General features: G+C 37.2%; 1 protein-coding gene across 4 annotated transcripts in view; it reads left to right on the top strand.

Moving 5' to 3' along the window:
- Positions 1–1,532: 1,532 nt before the first annotated feature.
- Positions 1,533–15,577, top strand: part of fam184b (family with sequence similarity 184 member B) — a 50,057-nt gene continuing 36,012 nt past the window's right edge. For 3 of the 4 annotated variants that reach the window (XR_012401307.1, XM_073945228.1, XM_073945220.1), the window contains exon 1: positions 1,533–1,975. Coding sequence is in view for 3 of the 4 variants with exons in the window: in XM_073945228.1 (XP_073801329.1) it covers positions 1,817–1,975 (159 nt within the window). In the remaining variant the exon portion in view is untranslated. 4 annotated transcript variants of the gene reach the window in all.

The raw sequence follows: 15,577 nt of genomic DNA, 5'->3' as shown, positions 1-15,577 counted from the left end.
TTTCAAAACGTGCTCTCGCGAGACGTTAGGGGAAAACCGCCTGGAAGCTGTATCCAATGAACAGAAGGTTTCCTCCTTCTAAACAATACCTCAGAGTTTCCTCCAGAGGGCGTTCATAGGCTTGCTACACGGGTTTATAGGTTTATAGGGCACTGTTGAAATCCTCCTAGGTCCAATTCTCAGGACTTTTTTCACAATGGATTCCCTTTCTTGTCGGATTAGTCCCTTTATTAATCCGGGGTCGCCACAGTGGAATGAACCGCCCACAATAGATGTATTTGTGTACTATTTTTTAATAACAACCAGAATACCACATCGTTGTGATTTTTTTAGATGCAGACCACCAAATATGATCACACTCGTATGAGAGACCACCGCCCAAAGTTGTAAAAGAAATCTCGTTTTTTTTTTGTATTGAATTTTTACAAACCAAAAAATATCAAGAAAATTTAAATTTAAAAAGGGTATAAAATGATATTTCGAAAATATTGATTCTATTAATCTATGTTAATAAGTTTTATACCCATTATAGTGCATTTAACTTATGTAATTAGACTTTTCTATATCTTAGACTAAAATAGTATTGATTTAATTGTGTTTTATTATTTTTTAATTAATTATTAATAAATAAATTGTTTGTTTAAATTTAGTTTGTATTTATTTCATTATTTATTTTTAATATAATTTAATTATTTAATTTGACTTGAATATTTAATAATATTTGATTTATTATTGTAGAATTATTATATTAAGATTACTTTCATTCATTTGTTAGTTTCTTTTATGCTAAAATTTGTTTATTTATTAAAATGACTTGTTTTTAAGTCCATTTATTAATCTGGGATCGTCACAGCGGAATGAATCGCCAACATATTCAGCACATGTTCTACACAGCAGATGCCCTTCCAGCTGCAACCCATACACATCTCAATCACATCCATACACACTCATTCACACACATACACTACGGCCAATTTAGCTTACCCAATTCACCTAGCGGGGGGGGGGTGGGACCCAATTCACCTAGCGGGGGGGTGGGGAGGGGGGAAACGAGCACCCGGAGGAAACCCACGCGAACGCAGGTAGAACATGCAAACTCCACACAGAAATGACAACTGACCCAGCCGAGACTCAAACAGCACCCTTTTTGTTGTGAGCTTCTTCTTCTTTTCACGCTATTTAGGCTATTTGTAAAAAAAATACTTAAATGTTCATTGAACTTTAGTTCTCTCTTTGGAGGTTCCAGAACACTTTGAAAACGTAAATCTACCCTTACGCTTAATGAGAACACTCAAAAAAAGAAGAAAGCATTTATTTTACGTTCATTTAGATCATACTGCAGTTCTCAGTTACTTTTGTTTATTATAAAACGATTTAATCTTTAAACATCATGTGAATGCGAGTAGCTGTGGTTACTGTAACGAAACTAAGGCGTGGAACCTGCGCGTGCTTGTGTTTGTTGTGCTGTTGCGCGTGCTGCTGTTCAGGGGAGGGGCCATGATTACACTGCAGTACCCGTGACTCCTAATGTTAGACGGTAGTCACGCCCCGGGTAAAAGACAGGTGTCCGGACTGGGGGCACATGCCGTCAGCGAGTTGTGTACCGCGGGGTGGTGGATCACCGATGGCATTATTTTGTGAGCTGTGCGCTCACCGGGAGCAGCTTCATGGCGGAGCGGTGGGGTGTTCGCCGGTCGCTGCAGCATGCAGAATGCTTTCGGCTGTCGTAAGGACACTACCTTCAGGATCACGTAAAGACGACCAGGGTGTTGCGCAGCCCAGTTTGTGATTGATCAGCGTGATCTAACGGGTTATTATGGCTTCCAGCTCTGGTAAGATGAACCATCCCCCCGGCGGCAGCGGTGCATGCAACGGGACTGCTATTGCGGACATCCCCAGTGTGAATGTAGAACAGGAATTGTATGATTATCAAATGCACACGAAAATGTGCAAGAAAATAGCACAGCTAACCAAGGTAAGCGCATAGTTTTTTTTCCCCTCAAGTATCATTTAACTGTTTCCTGGATATCAGATAGATAGATAGATAGATAGATAGATAGATAGATAGATAGATAGATAGATAGATAGATAGATAGATAGATGTACGCGTGCATGTGTGTTAATCACCCTTTCTACTGCACACATTTACGTTACATTAATATTTACATATACTTGGCACTACAAGACAGTGTAGTGTGTAAATATAAATGGTTGACACATCAGAATTTTATGCTGCCTGATGACCCACTGGCTTTTTTAAGGAATGCAACAGGGTTTTAATGTACTGGGCGTCGCATCACTGTATTTCCATTACAGATGCAGAACCTGGCAGAAGGTAATCCAAGACAGTCACGATTTCAATAGACACTGCAAATGCGATTATATGGAGTTTATCATTCAAACTCATGCTACAAATTGCTCATCAAAAAATAACGTGACCCGTGGGTGATCACTGGCAGCAGAAATCAGATTTGGATGTCTGTGTATCCATCAGATCGCATGCAGCATTCAGTGACCCGAATAAGTAAACGTGACAGAGTTCGGCTTAGCAAAAGACAATTCTACTAACGGAACTTTTTTTTGCTTTTACAATTTATGCTTGTTCATTAAACAGGGTTGGATAAAATAATTATTAGGCTATTTTTGTTAAAGTTAGCAGTTCATTCCGCTACGGCGAACCCTGACAAATCAGGAACTAAAGCTGAAGGAAAGTGAATGAACGAATGAATGTTAATTCGTAGTGGTGTTGTGGTTTGTTACACCATTTTTGAACTACACGAAAACTAATCTTGCAGCAGCTTAAATACATTTTTTGATTTATTATATTTTTGGCCATCTTTAGTACAATGTTATTGCTTAAATTAAACACAACAAAACTCAGCCTTCAGAAATCATGCCAAACACTCCTCGCAGACCTCTGGCTAAACATCTGATGCATACAGCACAGTCTTATGGAAACACTTAGATTCTAAGTCGGCCTCTGATTGGTTTAAACATGATTGCAGGTAGGGATGGGATAATAAATCAATGCTTTATGAATCATGGATTGATCTAAAAATAAATTAAATGCAATTGTGATTCTCTCTGTATTTGATTCTGAGATTTTAACTGCAGATGATACTCTAGGCTAGTTTTCAATTGTACACGTTTAGTGAGTGAGTGTGCTTTTAGTCATGTACTGTAAGTGGTATTTGCACCACAGCTTTTATTGCATAGGAGACATGAGTGTGGCTATTTGTAAAGCATAAATCCCCATCTGGTGGTAAAACCTAAGCTTAGAATTGGTTCAAAAGAGAATCACAAGACATTCAGAAAATTTTAGAATAAATGCAGAATCATTGCTTGATTTGCAATGCATCAATTTTGTGTCCTATTCGTAATTTCTTGGAATCATACAGTGATAGGACAATGAAACTGTAACATTGGCCAATTTAGTCTTGGAGGTTTCATGGCCAATGCCATAATATTTTTCACCCCTTCCATTCATATAAATACAAATGCAGCAGATCAGAAATGCAAGCTTGTGCAACAAGTTTCACATGTCTCTGCATTTAAAAGTTCAAGCTTGGTGAACTCTGACCTGTGAAATCACATCCCGTGTTTGCGTTAGACCAATGGAAGATCAAAATATGACCTGTCTGTACAGAAATGTAAAATATGGAGCAATTGCTCTTTTTAAATATCTAATTAACTTGTTTAATCCCGCCCCCGCTCAAACTCTAGTGTGACCATAGCTTAAATTTGACCAGCCTGGTTGCCAATTTTCATTGATTGCACATTCCACCAGTAAAGCTGTGGTCACACTGCGCTTTTCTTCTTATAGACTTCTATTTATACGCACGCAAATGCATCAGACCAGAAATGCAAGCTTGTGCGACAAGTTTTTGTAGTTCGCTGCATTGGAAAGTTCAAGCTTGGTGAGCTCTGACCTGCGAAATCGCATCACATGTGTGCGGGAGACCAATAGAAGTTCAAAACATGACTTCTCTGGACAGAAATTTAAAACATGGACCAATTGTTCGCTTTTTTTAAATGTCTAATCATCTTGTTTAATCCAGCCCCTTTTCGCAGCACCATAGAACAGAATTTCGCACGCAAAAACTGTAGTGTGACCGCAGCATAAGAGCAGAGTGTGAAGGTTTAATTAGCAGAGTGATAGCACAATTAAAACATAAATAAAAATCTGTTAAAACTTTGAATGCACACAACATGGATGACATATCAGAGTACAAAAGAGGACAAATTGTTGATGCGTATTGTGGGAAAAAAGGAATTTATTTTTATTACTTTTGTGTCTTTATTTTTTATTAGTAAAATGTTTAGACCAACAACAGATTAATCAATCTTTCTCTTTTGTATTAGATCACTTATTGACCAGACACACTTCCTCTTATTTACCGTGCTGTATACTTTTAGAGGAACAGCTGACCAGAGGATATCGCAGAATAAGGATAAATTTAGGGTTGGGGCCCTTGTTCAAGAATGCTGTCTGGACATGTCATAAGTTGTCATGATGCTTGTAGAAGTTGTGAAATATATCAAAGATTCACATAACAGTTCTGGTATGCAGAGAGGGGATGCAGAATGAGGAAGTATGTCTGAGGTAGAAGAGCCAAAGGACTGCAGAATGACTGATAAGTGACTAAACCAAAACTCCACCTATTAATATCAGTTGTGTATATATGCTGGAGTCAGGAAATGTATATTAGTTGTGAACCTCTTGAATGTAATTCTTGTATTGCATTGGGGTAACGTAACCCGGAGCGCTGTCATTAAATTATTCATTTGTATCTAATAAATTTCTAATAATTCCTAATATTTACGGCATTGAAGAAAACACTCTCCAGACCTTTTCTTATTGAACACGCATGGAATTGGCTTGATATTCCAACAGTATCTCACTGGTGCATCTATGACCAAGACAGCAATTCTTTGTAATTATCAAGAGCAAGGGTATCCAGTGTAATGTCAGCATACCACCAAGGATCATCAAGGATGAATCACTTTCAACAGGAGTAATTGTGGACGCAAGAGCAAGCTGTCTGAAAGGGATGCCCAGGTGCTAAACTTTGTATTCAAAACATACAACCCCAACTCACTGCATAACTAAAACCTGGTGGAATTTGATAGATTTTTATTTAATAAAATCCAGGTAAAGTTGGATATGTCACCCATAATTGCATTGCAATATTTTAATTTTAAGCAAAACCCGCTGAGTGCCTCGGGCTCAGACATGTGCATATGCTGCAGAGCATGACAGAGTGTGTGTGTGGTCACGTGATGTGCGTTTTTAGCGGTGTAGTGTGGATGGAAGATTTTTTCAAAAGTGCTAGATGCAACACCAGTGTGTTTCCCGCAATTACTCTGCACCTTTTTCCATTTCTTCTTCATTTCTTTGACTCTCGACTATTTTGACAAATACACATTGACGCTGCACACTCACACAGGGCCCAAAATAGAAGCGTGATTGGGTCAGCCCAATGTCAATTAAGAAAAGCATCAATGGGCTGCAGATTATGTGACATGGGCCGGTCTGTCCAAAAAAAAAAAACATCCTGCTTTCAGAGCATCACAGATCAGAGCATTGTCAATTAATAATGCAGAAAAAAGCCAAAGGCTGCTAAGCATTTTATAGGCCGATCAGATCACAAGAAGATGATCAGCCTGGCCCAAAAATACGTTGGCCCAGCGGGAACCTGCCCGGTCTGCCAGATGGCCAGTCCCCCCCAGAATTCTACTACTATACTGTTTCTTTAGACGAAATGGGTCTACTAAAATACCTGAAAGGTACATTAATTAATTTATTCATTCATTCATTCATTCATTCATTCAATTTCCTTCAGTTTAGTCCTTTTCTTATCAGAGGTCGCAAAGAGCTGAATGAACCAACTTCTGGCATATGGTTTATGCAGTGAATGCCCTTCCAATCAAAACCAATTACTGGGAAACACCTATTCACTCTCATGTTCACACACACACTCATACACAGTACGGCCAATTTAGTTTATTCAGTACACCTGTAGCGCATGTCTTCGGACTGTGGGGTAAACCGGAGCACCCGGAGGAAACCCATGTGAACACAGGGAGATCATGCAAACTCCCCAGAGAGATGCCAACTGGCAAGGCCAGGAATCAAACCAGTGACCTTCTTGCTGTGAGGCGACAACGCTAAGCACTGTGCCACCATACCACCCATGTAAATTTTAATTTATATTTTTCCACACAGAACTGCCAACTGGCACAGCCGGGACTTTCTTTTTGCTGTGAGGTGAAAGTACTAACCACTTAGTCACTGTGCCACCCCTAAAAATTAGATCTTTTTTTTTTTCATAAAAAAAAACATTGCTAATAGAATTTTAATGTAGTCTCCTAATTTTTGCTAACCTTTGTAAGTTTAGTTGGAATTAGTTTTGGTTAAACTTTACCTTATGATGTATGATAAATTAAATAGCCATGACTATTAGGGCTAGACAGTATATCATTTCAGCATCAACATGGAAATTTGCAAATCCTCTATAGTCATATCACAGAATCTGCAATGTCAGGTCAGTTTAAGTTCAGCTATAGCTTACTCATCCTAAGGTAATGACGTTTAAGCTTAGAAGGGTGAAAGTTTTTTATTAGCTTGTTAGCTTTGATTTTAAGGCCTGTGACTGTGAGATTTCAAGTGTATTTGAACCATTCGTGTATAAGACATTATAACATTGTAACAAAGATCAACTGCTTATTATTTATACAACAAAGACTATTATATGTTATCTTTTATATTTGATATTGAATTTCTGTACCTGAATACAGTTAGAATAATTTATGCAATATGTTTAATTTTATGCAGATTATTTGTCCTATGAAATCATTCCATCCATTCATTCATTTTCTTGTCGGCTTAGTCCCTTTATTAATCCGAGGTCGCCACAGCGGAATGAACCGCCAACTTATCCAGCACATTTTCACGCAGCGGATGCCCTTCCGGCTGCAACCTCTCTGGGAAACATCCACACACACAAACACTCATACACTAAGGACAATTTAGCCTAACCAATTCACCTGTACAACACCCGGAGGAAACCCACGTGAACACAGTGAGAACATGCAAACTCCACACAGAATTGCCAACTGAGCCGAGGTTCGAACCAGCGACTCAGCGACCTTCTTGCTGTGAGGAGACAGCACTACCTACTCTGCCAATGCATCGCCTGAAATCGTTCCAATCAAAATAAAATTATGAATTCTTTCCAAATCTAGCCATACAAAATCATCCGGTGAAGTTTTGCAAGATATTGCAAAATATGTGACAGAAAAGCAAAACATTTGCAATGTCAGTTTTTTCCAGTATTATGCAGCCCTTTATCTAACAATGTATGAAAAATGATTATCCTCCAGGCCAACTATAACTTATAACTATTAAACACTGATATAACAGGCTGTAATATCTACACACTATTAATGGCTCATGCACCATCATCTGGATCTGTAAATTCAGGAGAATGAAAGTGAGAGTATGTGTATCAAGTTTTATTAGTACAGACCAGTTAGGAAAGATGCCATATGTACTGAGAAGACTGAAGAATATAAGTCATTTTTATTAGTAGTTTTCCTTTGGAAATTGTGTGGATAGCAGTTTTTGCAGTGTTTGATTTAAGAGAGGCTGTACATATGCTTGTTCCTCGAACCTCATTTTCATTCTTGTTAAATAAAAAAATGGTGCTTGCCCTGACTAAAGTCCACTGGGGTTAGGAACATGGAAATGGCAGCACAGTTACTAACGAAATAGGTCAGGGCTCGAAACTTAAACCTGCCACAGTGTATGTATCCATGCGGGTATGTGAATATAAGAGTATGTCTGTGAGCTTGAATGTCACAGCTGTGTGGAATCCCTCTCACCATCATCATGTAAACATACTCCTGCAGTTATCTTTAGCTGTGTGTATGTTGTCTCTCTCTGTGTGTGTGTGTGTGTGTGTGTGTGTGTGTGTGTGTGTGTGTGTGTGTGTGTGTGTGTGTGTGTGTGTGTGTGTGTGTGTGTGTGTGTGTGTGAATATGTAAGAACAGATGTGTGAGTCATACCCTTTGTGATGCTTGCTAACACTACACACCAAGCCACACTATTTTTACAGACCAGTAGTGTATGAGATTTGATCTACTTCGGTCTTGTATTGATATGAAACTAAATTGTATGGATGAAGAAACCAAATTGTTTGTAGGATACCAGATTAATATAAGAAATATTTGTCAGGATTAACCAATCATTGGACTTACAAGTACCTGTAATATTTGTTACTTCTGATCTTTGAAAGACGTTTAGAATGTTGTTGGAAGCACATAGAGAAAGCAAATTAAATAAAATATATTTTTAAAGCAGTTCTTTATCCATGAATAAAATAGTACTGGTTACTTTCAGTACTTACAGTGTGTTGTTGTCCCATTATCTATAGATTTATAACAAAACAATGTTTACATTATATATCTGATGGTCATGGGGAGTTCTTGACCAGAATATAGCAAAATTTTTCAGTGACAATTAAAAAAAGAGCTCCTAACAGGGCATATCTAGTCACTGATTGCCTTGATTAATCAACCATTCTGTTGTGTTAAATGACCGTAACTATAAAAATCAACTACAAAATATAAAGTTGAATTAATCCTTCTAATTCTATAAAAATGGAAGAAAATATATCAAAGGAACTACATTGTTGCAGTGTAAATTTAGTCAATGAAAAATTTTCTACTGGTGAAAACTAGATGAAAAATAAAAAAAATGAGGTGATGACGACTACAACTATAATAAGAATATACTGACATTTTTGCTGACTAACAAAAACGAGACGAGAATGTGATTAGGGGACGTTTTTTGGAAAATATCCAATCAAAATTAATACAGCATGTCTTTGGACTGTGGGGGAAACCGGAGCACCTGGAGGAAACCCATGTGAACACAGGGAGAACATGCAAACTTCACACAGAAATGCCAACTGACCCTGCAATCTTTTTGCTGTGAGGTGAAAGTACTAACCTCTTAGCCCCCGTGCCACCCCTAAAAATTAGATAATTAGTCCTTCTAATTCTTTTTTTTATTTATTTATTTTATTTTTTATAATCATTTTTAGGGGTTTTCACCTTTATTCGATAGGACAGTGGAGAGAATTGACAGGAAAGCATAGGGAGCAGAGAAAGTGGAAGGATCGGCATAGGACCGCGAGGCAGAATCGAACTCGGGTCGCCGTGAGCACCGGAGTGCATGTGTCAACGCACCAACCACCACACCACTGGCGCCAACAATCCTTCTAATTCTATAAAAAAAATTTCATCATAATTTTAGTGATGAACAAGTCTCTACTGGATAAAACTAGACGAAAACTTAATAAAAATGACAACTACAACTATAATAAAAATATACTGACATTTTTGCTGACTAATAAAAACAAGATGAGAATGTGATTAGGGGACGTTTTTTGGAAAATATCCAATCAAAATTAATCTTGGTGTGTGTGATGCATGACGCACGCACACATTTAAAAAGTAACTGATCCACAGTAGACACAAGATGCGATTACATTATCATTAGAGTAGATTTAGTCAACTAAAATTGTATAACTGTGATGGTTGGGTTAAGGGTTGGGGTAGATGTAGACATTAATAACTGTGATGGTTGGGTTGAGGTAGGTGTAGACATTCTATGATGGTTGGGTTTAGGTTTAGGGAAGATATAGATGTTAATAACTGATGGTTGGGTTTAGGTTTAGGTTTAGGAAAAGTGTAGACGTTAATAACTGTGATGGTTGGGTTTGGGGTTGGGGTAAGTGTAGGTGTAGACATTCTATGATGGTTGGGTTTAGGTTTAAGGAAGGTGTAGACATTAATAACTGTCATGGTTGGGTTTGGGGTAGGTGTAGACATTCTTTGATGGTTGGGTTTAGGTTTAGGGAAGATATAGACGTTTATAACTGTGATGGTTGGGTTAAAGGTTGGGGTAGGTGTAGACATTCTTTGATGGCTGGGTTTATGTTTAGGGATGGTATAGACATAATAACTGTGATGGTTGGGTTTGGGGTTGGGGTAGAAGTTAAAAACTGATGTACAGCGCCATCTAGCCGACAAAATAGTTTAGCTCAATAACTTTAGGTTATGCCTCTAATGTACTTCAAGTTACGCCCCTGTCTTGCAGTTCACTGACAGATCCTACTCCAATGCTGTTCTGTTTACTGTAACTTCAGCAGCTCTGTGCACATGAACAAAAGTGCCAATCTGATTGGTGGAGAAGGTTTTTGAGATTCTCTCTTTAAAAATCATGCTTTAACGCCTGGTGTTTTGCATGTTGGTGTGCACGATCACATTGGCGCCCTTAATTTAGTCAAGGGACGTTAAACATAGATGGAAAACGCTAGCAAAAAGTGTCCCGGTGTGAATAGGTCTTAAGACTAAAACTAAATCAAAATCTGCTGTCAAAATAAACACTTCTTTGTTGAAATCCCACACAGATATTTTTCTCCAGTCAATGAATGATCAGAATACACTGAAAGTTAAACAGCTAGACCATTTAATGTGCTGATATCATAACTGCAGTGCATGCTATTCACAGAAAGTTTTGGTTTGTTGGTGTTATGTGTTAATGTAGTTAAAGTTATTTTTTTAATAAACAGGCCTCTCACACCCAATAATTTTTCTAGGCGTGTCAGAAATGACTTTGTATGCAGTTTTTGAAATGCTGACAAATGGATAGAGAAACAGACACAGGTGCTTCTGTCATTTGCGTTTGTTCAGGAGGGAGAAGGAAAATAAGACAGTGTGTATCAGATTTCATTAGTATGGATTTTAGTTTGGCAAGACGCCATATTTGCAGACAATGAAAACAAGGACAAATAGAGGAAGAGAGGTCTTTCAGCACTTTCTATTTGTATAAATAATGGCTTGCGTAAACACAAAAAACAATCTGTTGTCTTCCTCAGTCTGCTCTTTATCCTAATATTGTTTCAATCGCAGTCCATTCTAGTCTGCTAGATAAGTTATGAGTGCTGTCGCTCTATATAAAGCAGACATTTCAGTCGCACAGATATATGACATTACTTTCCCTTTTATTCTGTGCACCATTAAACATGAGAGTAAATGTTCAAGGTCTTAGAGAGAGGGGGCAAGAATAGAAAGAGGGTGAAAGTTATAAAGGGGAGTCAGAGGAAGTGAGAGGGGGTAAAAGAGTGAGCACAACTTAAGAAACACTGTAGGGTACAAAGAAGGAGAGCAAGATCAGTGAGTGAAGAGAGAGAAAGAGAGAGAGAGAGAGAGAGAGAGACTTCCGGATAGTTTGTCATAGGGAATGAGCAGCACTGCTGTGTTTGCGATTAATGACAGACAGTCAGGCGTCATGGTAGCACACGACCCGCAGGAGGGATGAGTGAGACGTTGGGAATCTGATGACACCCCAGGCATGGGGACTTGTGGGTAGGACGCATTGATGGAAAGCTAAAGTGACACATAATATTAGTACTCTCTCATATGCCTACAGTATGCACTGGGATACACAAACAGCCTGCACAAAAAACACTACAATGAAGGGACATTTTCAACAAAGAGGGTAAAATGTACATGATTAACAAAGTAATAGTGTTTATTTTCTTTTCAATTCATAAAAGGTTTGCAATTTCCGAAAGTCCCTCTATTAGGTTATATTTAAGCTTCTTAATTAAGCCAGAGTTCACATTATAATTTTATACTATATTCAACTCTTGTTACAGGAGATCAACTGCTGTGGAAAGTACTCTGATAGAGTAGGCTCTCATTCGTTTTGTTTTAAAGTTATGAAGCCCACATTCGACAACATAACCACACATTTAGCATGTTCTTATCTTATTAATTTGTGAAAATACTTTTTGTGAAATTAAATCTAAATTCCAACTCTAATGGGCAAAACTTTCATATCTTTGATTTAATTATTGCGAGCAAAATCATCCGTGTACAACAAACATAAAATTAACTAAACTAAACATGAAATCAACACAATTAAGTTTTTGATTCTTTGTTTTCTGTTAAATGTAACATTTAATTAGTATTTTTATCATTAGCAACTTATATTAATAGAATGCCAAGGAAAGAAAGGATAAAAATAAAATTTAAAAACTGAAGGCTCGATTTCTCTCTTTTTTAGTGCCCTTTTCATTATTATTATTATGATGGCAACATGGTGGTACAGTAGGTAGTGCTGTCACCTCACAGCAAGAAGGTCGCTGGTTCGAGCCCTGGCTTTGTCAGTTGGCGTTTCTGTGTGGAGTTTGCATGTCCTACCCGTGTTCACGCGGGTTTCTTCCGGGTGCCCCGGTTTACCCTACAGTAAGAAAGGCATGCGAGACAGGTGAATTGGGTAGGGTAAATTGTCCATAGTGTATGAGTGTGTAAGAGTGTGTATGAGATGGATGTTGACCCCAGATTATTGAAGGGACTGAGCCGAAAAGAAAATGAATAAATGAATGAATATTATTATCATCATAATCTTTTTTCATTTAATGTGTGCATTTTATTTTGTATCAATTTCTATTAATAGAATGCCAGGAAGAGGAAGGATGAAAATGAAATAAAAAAACAAAAGGAACAATTTTCCACTTTTTAGTGCCCTTTCTGGTCCTTCTGCCCCTGTCAGGGCACATACAAGACATACAGTTGAAGTCAGAATTATTAGCCCGCCTGAATTATTCGCCCCCTTGTTTAATTTTTTTTCACAATTTCTGTTTAATGGAGAGAAGATTTTTTTTCAGCACATTTCTAAACATAATAGTTTTGATAATTCATTTCTAATGACTGATTTATTTTATCTTTGCCATGATGACAGTAAATAATATTTTACTAGATATTTTTCAAGACACTTCTATACAGCTTAAAGTGACATTTTAAAGCTTAACTAGGTTAATTAGGTTAACTGGGCAGGTTAGGGTAATTAGGCAAGTTAATGTATAACGATGGATTGTTCTGTAGACTATCGGGAAAAAATAGCTTAAAGGGGCTAATAATTTTGTCCCTAAAATGTTTTTTTTTTTTTCAAATTTCATAAATAATCAGACATACTGTGAAAAATTCCTTGCTCTGTTAAACATAATTTAGGAAATATTAAAAAAGAAAAAAAAATCAATGGGGGGCTAATAATTCTGACTTCAACTGTATATGACCTTCAAAAAGAAACAGCAATGGATGTAAAGAGTGAGAGAAAAAAATTACAAATCTTCAGAAATTAAACAACACTATTAGTCTTTTTGGCGTTTTAGAAAAAAAACTGGATCCCACATTTTTATCAAATTTTGCAGTTACCAGAGGTGGTATATCTAATTGTTTCCAAATGTAAAGTGGAGGTGAGTCCAAGAAGTCAGTCAGAAAAAAGAGGCTTAACATTTTTCTTTCAGAAACAAAAGATAACTTTTTAGCCATAATCATGCCCTACTGGACAGAAACCATACATTTCAGTTGAGAGTCTTCAGAAAATCTCACCAGCCAAAAATTGCTATCATTATGTCAGGGAGTAAAACACAATCTTAAACCTTAGCAAAGAACTGAAATATTTCTAACCAAAGACTCTGAATTTGAACACAGGACCAAAAAAGATGTGCTAAGGTACCCTCAGCAGCTTAACATTTGTCGCATGTGGGGGAAACCGAGGGATAGAATTTACTAAGCTATGTATTTGAATAGTTAAATCTGTGTAATACTTTGTACTGAATGAGGTTGTGTCTAGAATGTATAAAACATGTATAAACTGATAAAAAGGCATTGATCCCAATCAGTCTCAAAGTTTATCCCTAGGTCTTCTTTCCAAGCAACTTTTTCAAATGAAAAATCTGTTTTGTTTTTAAAAGCCTTAACAAATAAAGAGGTCAGGCCCCTAGCATTTGGAGAGTTTAAAATAAATCAAATAATTTGCCTTCTAAGGAGAAGTCTGGAATATTTAGACCAGGGGTGGCCAACCCTGTTCCTGGAGATCGACCTTCCTGCAGATTTCAGTTGCAACCCATATTAAACACACCTGCCTATAATTATCAAGTGCTGTTCAGGTCCTGATTAATTGATTCAGGTGTGTTTGATCAGGGTCAGAGCTGAACTCTCTAGGAAGGTCGATCTCAAGGAGCAGTGTTGAGCACCCCTGATTTAGACAGACTCTTTGTTAAGGTGGTGTGCTGAAAGAAGTAAAGCAGAAAGAGAAGAATGGAAAGCACTTTTTTCAATTGCTAACCAAGCGGGAGTGTCTGCTCAAATAATACATAAATAAAGAATCCTGCCAGTACGTTAAAATCCTGCAATTTGCTGGTAAACCCAGACCCCTTAAATGCTTAGGTTTTACACGTGAGTCTTGGATATACAAGCACTTTCAAAACCCCATATAAAAGGCATTATAATGGAGTCATTAGATTTAAAGCATGACTTAGGTAGAAGAACAGGTACATTGTGAAAAAAATATTAAAATCCTGCGAGGCTCACCATTGTAATTGTGTTGATGAGGCCGCTCATTAATAAGGCCAAACACTGCAAGAACACTGAATCTATATGATGGCTAATAGGCATGATTTCACTTTTTTGCCAATTAATGAAATAACCTGAAATATAACTAAAAGCTTAATAACTCCAGAAAGGAATGCACTGGATCTGAAAGATACAAAAGAATATGATCAGCGTAAAGAGATATAACATGATCTACTTGACCTATACTTAAGGGTGAAATCTGTGGATGATGTCTTATTGCAATTGCCAGAGATTCTATGGCTATGGCAAACAACAGGGCTAAAAGTGGAAACCCCTGGCGTGTGCCCCTGTGTAGCTCAATCTTTAGTGATTTGTCAAGATTAGCTAGATAAAACAGATGCACATGGGTTATGATGTAACACACTGAGCCAAGATAAAAACCTATCTAAGTTAAAGTATATAAGTTAAATTCTTTGAAAGTGGCTAAGATATATGTCCATTTAACTAGATCAAAACCTTTTATACATTCAATGCAACAATTGCCAATTTAGAATTTGATTTAAGCTTGGAATAGATTCAATTTAGAAGACATCTGATACTGAAGAAGGAAAATCTATTAGGGAGAAAGCCGACTTGATAAGGGTGAATAATAGTTGAGATACATTTGTTTAATCTAGCTGTTAAAATCTTGGTAAACACTTTTAAATCAGTATTAAGAAGAGCAACTGGGCAAAAGACGACACGTTAGTCTTATCCTTGCCCTTTTTAATAAGTAAAGAAGTGTTAGCAAAATGGAAAGATGGCAGGAATTTCTGCTCAGAGAGTGATTAAACATTCGTAACATAAAAGGTGCAATCTTTACTGCATATGTTTATTAAATTCATTGCAAAAGCCATCAGGTCCAATAGCCTTCCCATAAGAAAAGGCATTTAATCATCTATTATCTCTTGAATGGTAATATTGGCATTCAGCATATTCTGATCGCTTTCCCTTAATTTTGGAAGGGAAAGTGAATGAAGAAAGTCTACAATAGCCTCAGTGGTAACAGAAGTATTATACTTAGTACAAATCCATGTAGAATTCCATAAAGCAATTACTAATGTCTATTGGATTAGTCAAAATGTTGCAATCCTTATCAGCAATA

This window comes from Danio rerio, chromosome 1, assembly GCF_049306965.1.
Source record: "Danio rerio strain Tuebingen ecotype United States chromosome 1, GRCz12tu, whole genome shotgun sequence".
Taxonomy (NCBI): domain Eukaryota; kingdom Metazoa; phylum Chordata; class Actinopteri; order Cypriniformes; family Danionidae; genus Danio; species Danio rerio.
Note: the sequence above shows the minus strand (reverse complement) of the source record. Positions and strands in the feature narration are given on the sequence as shown.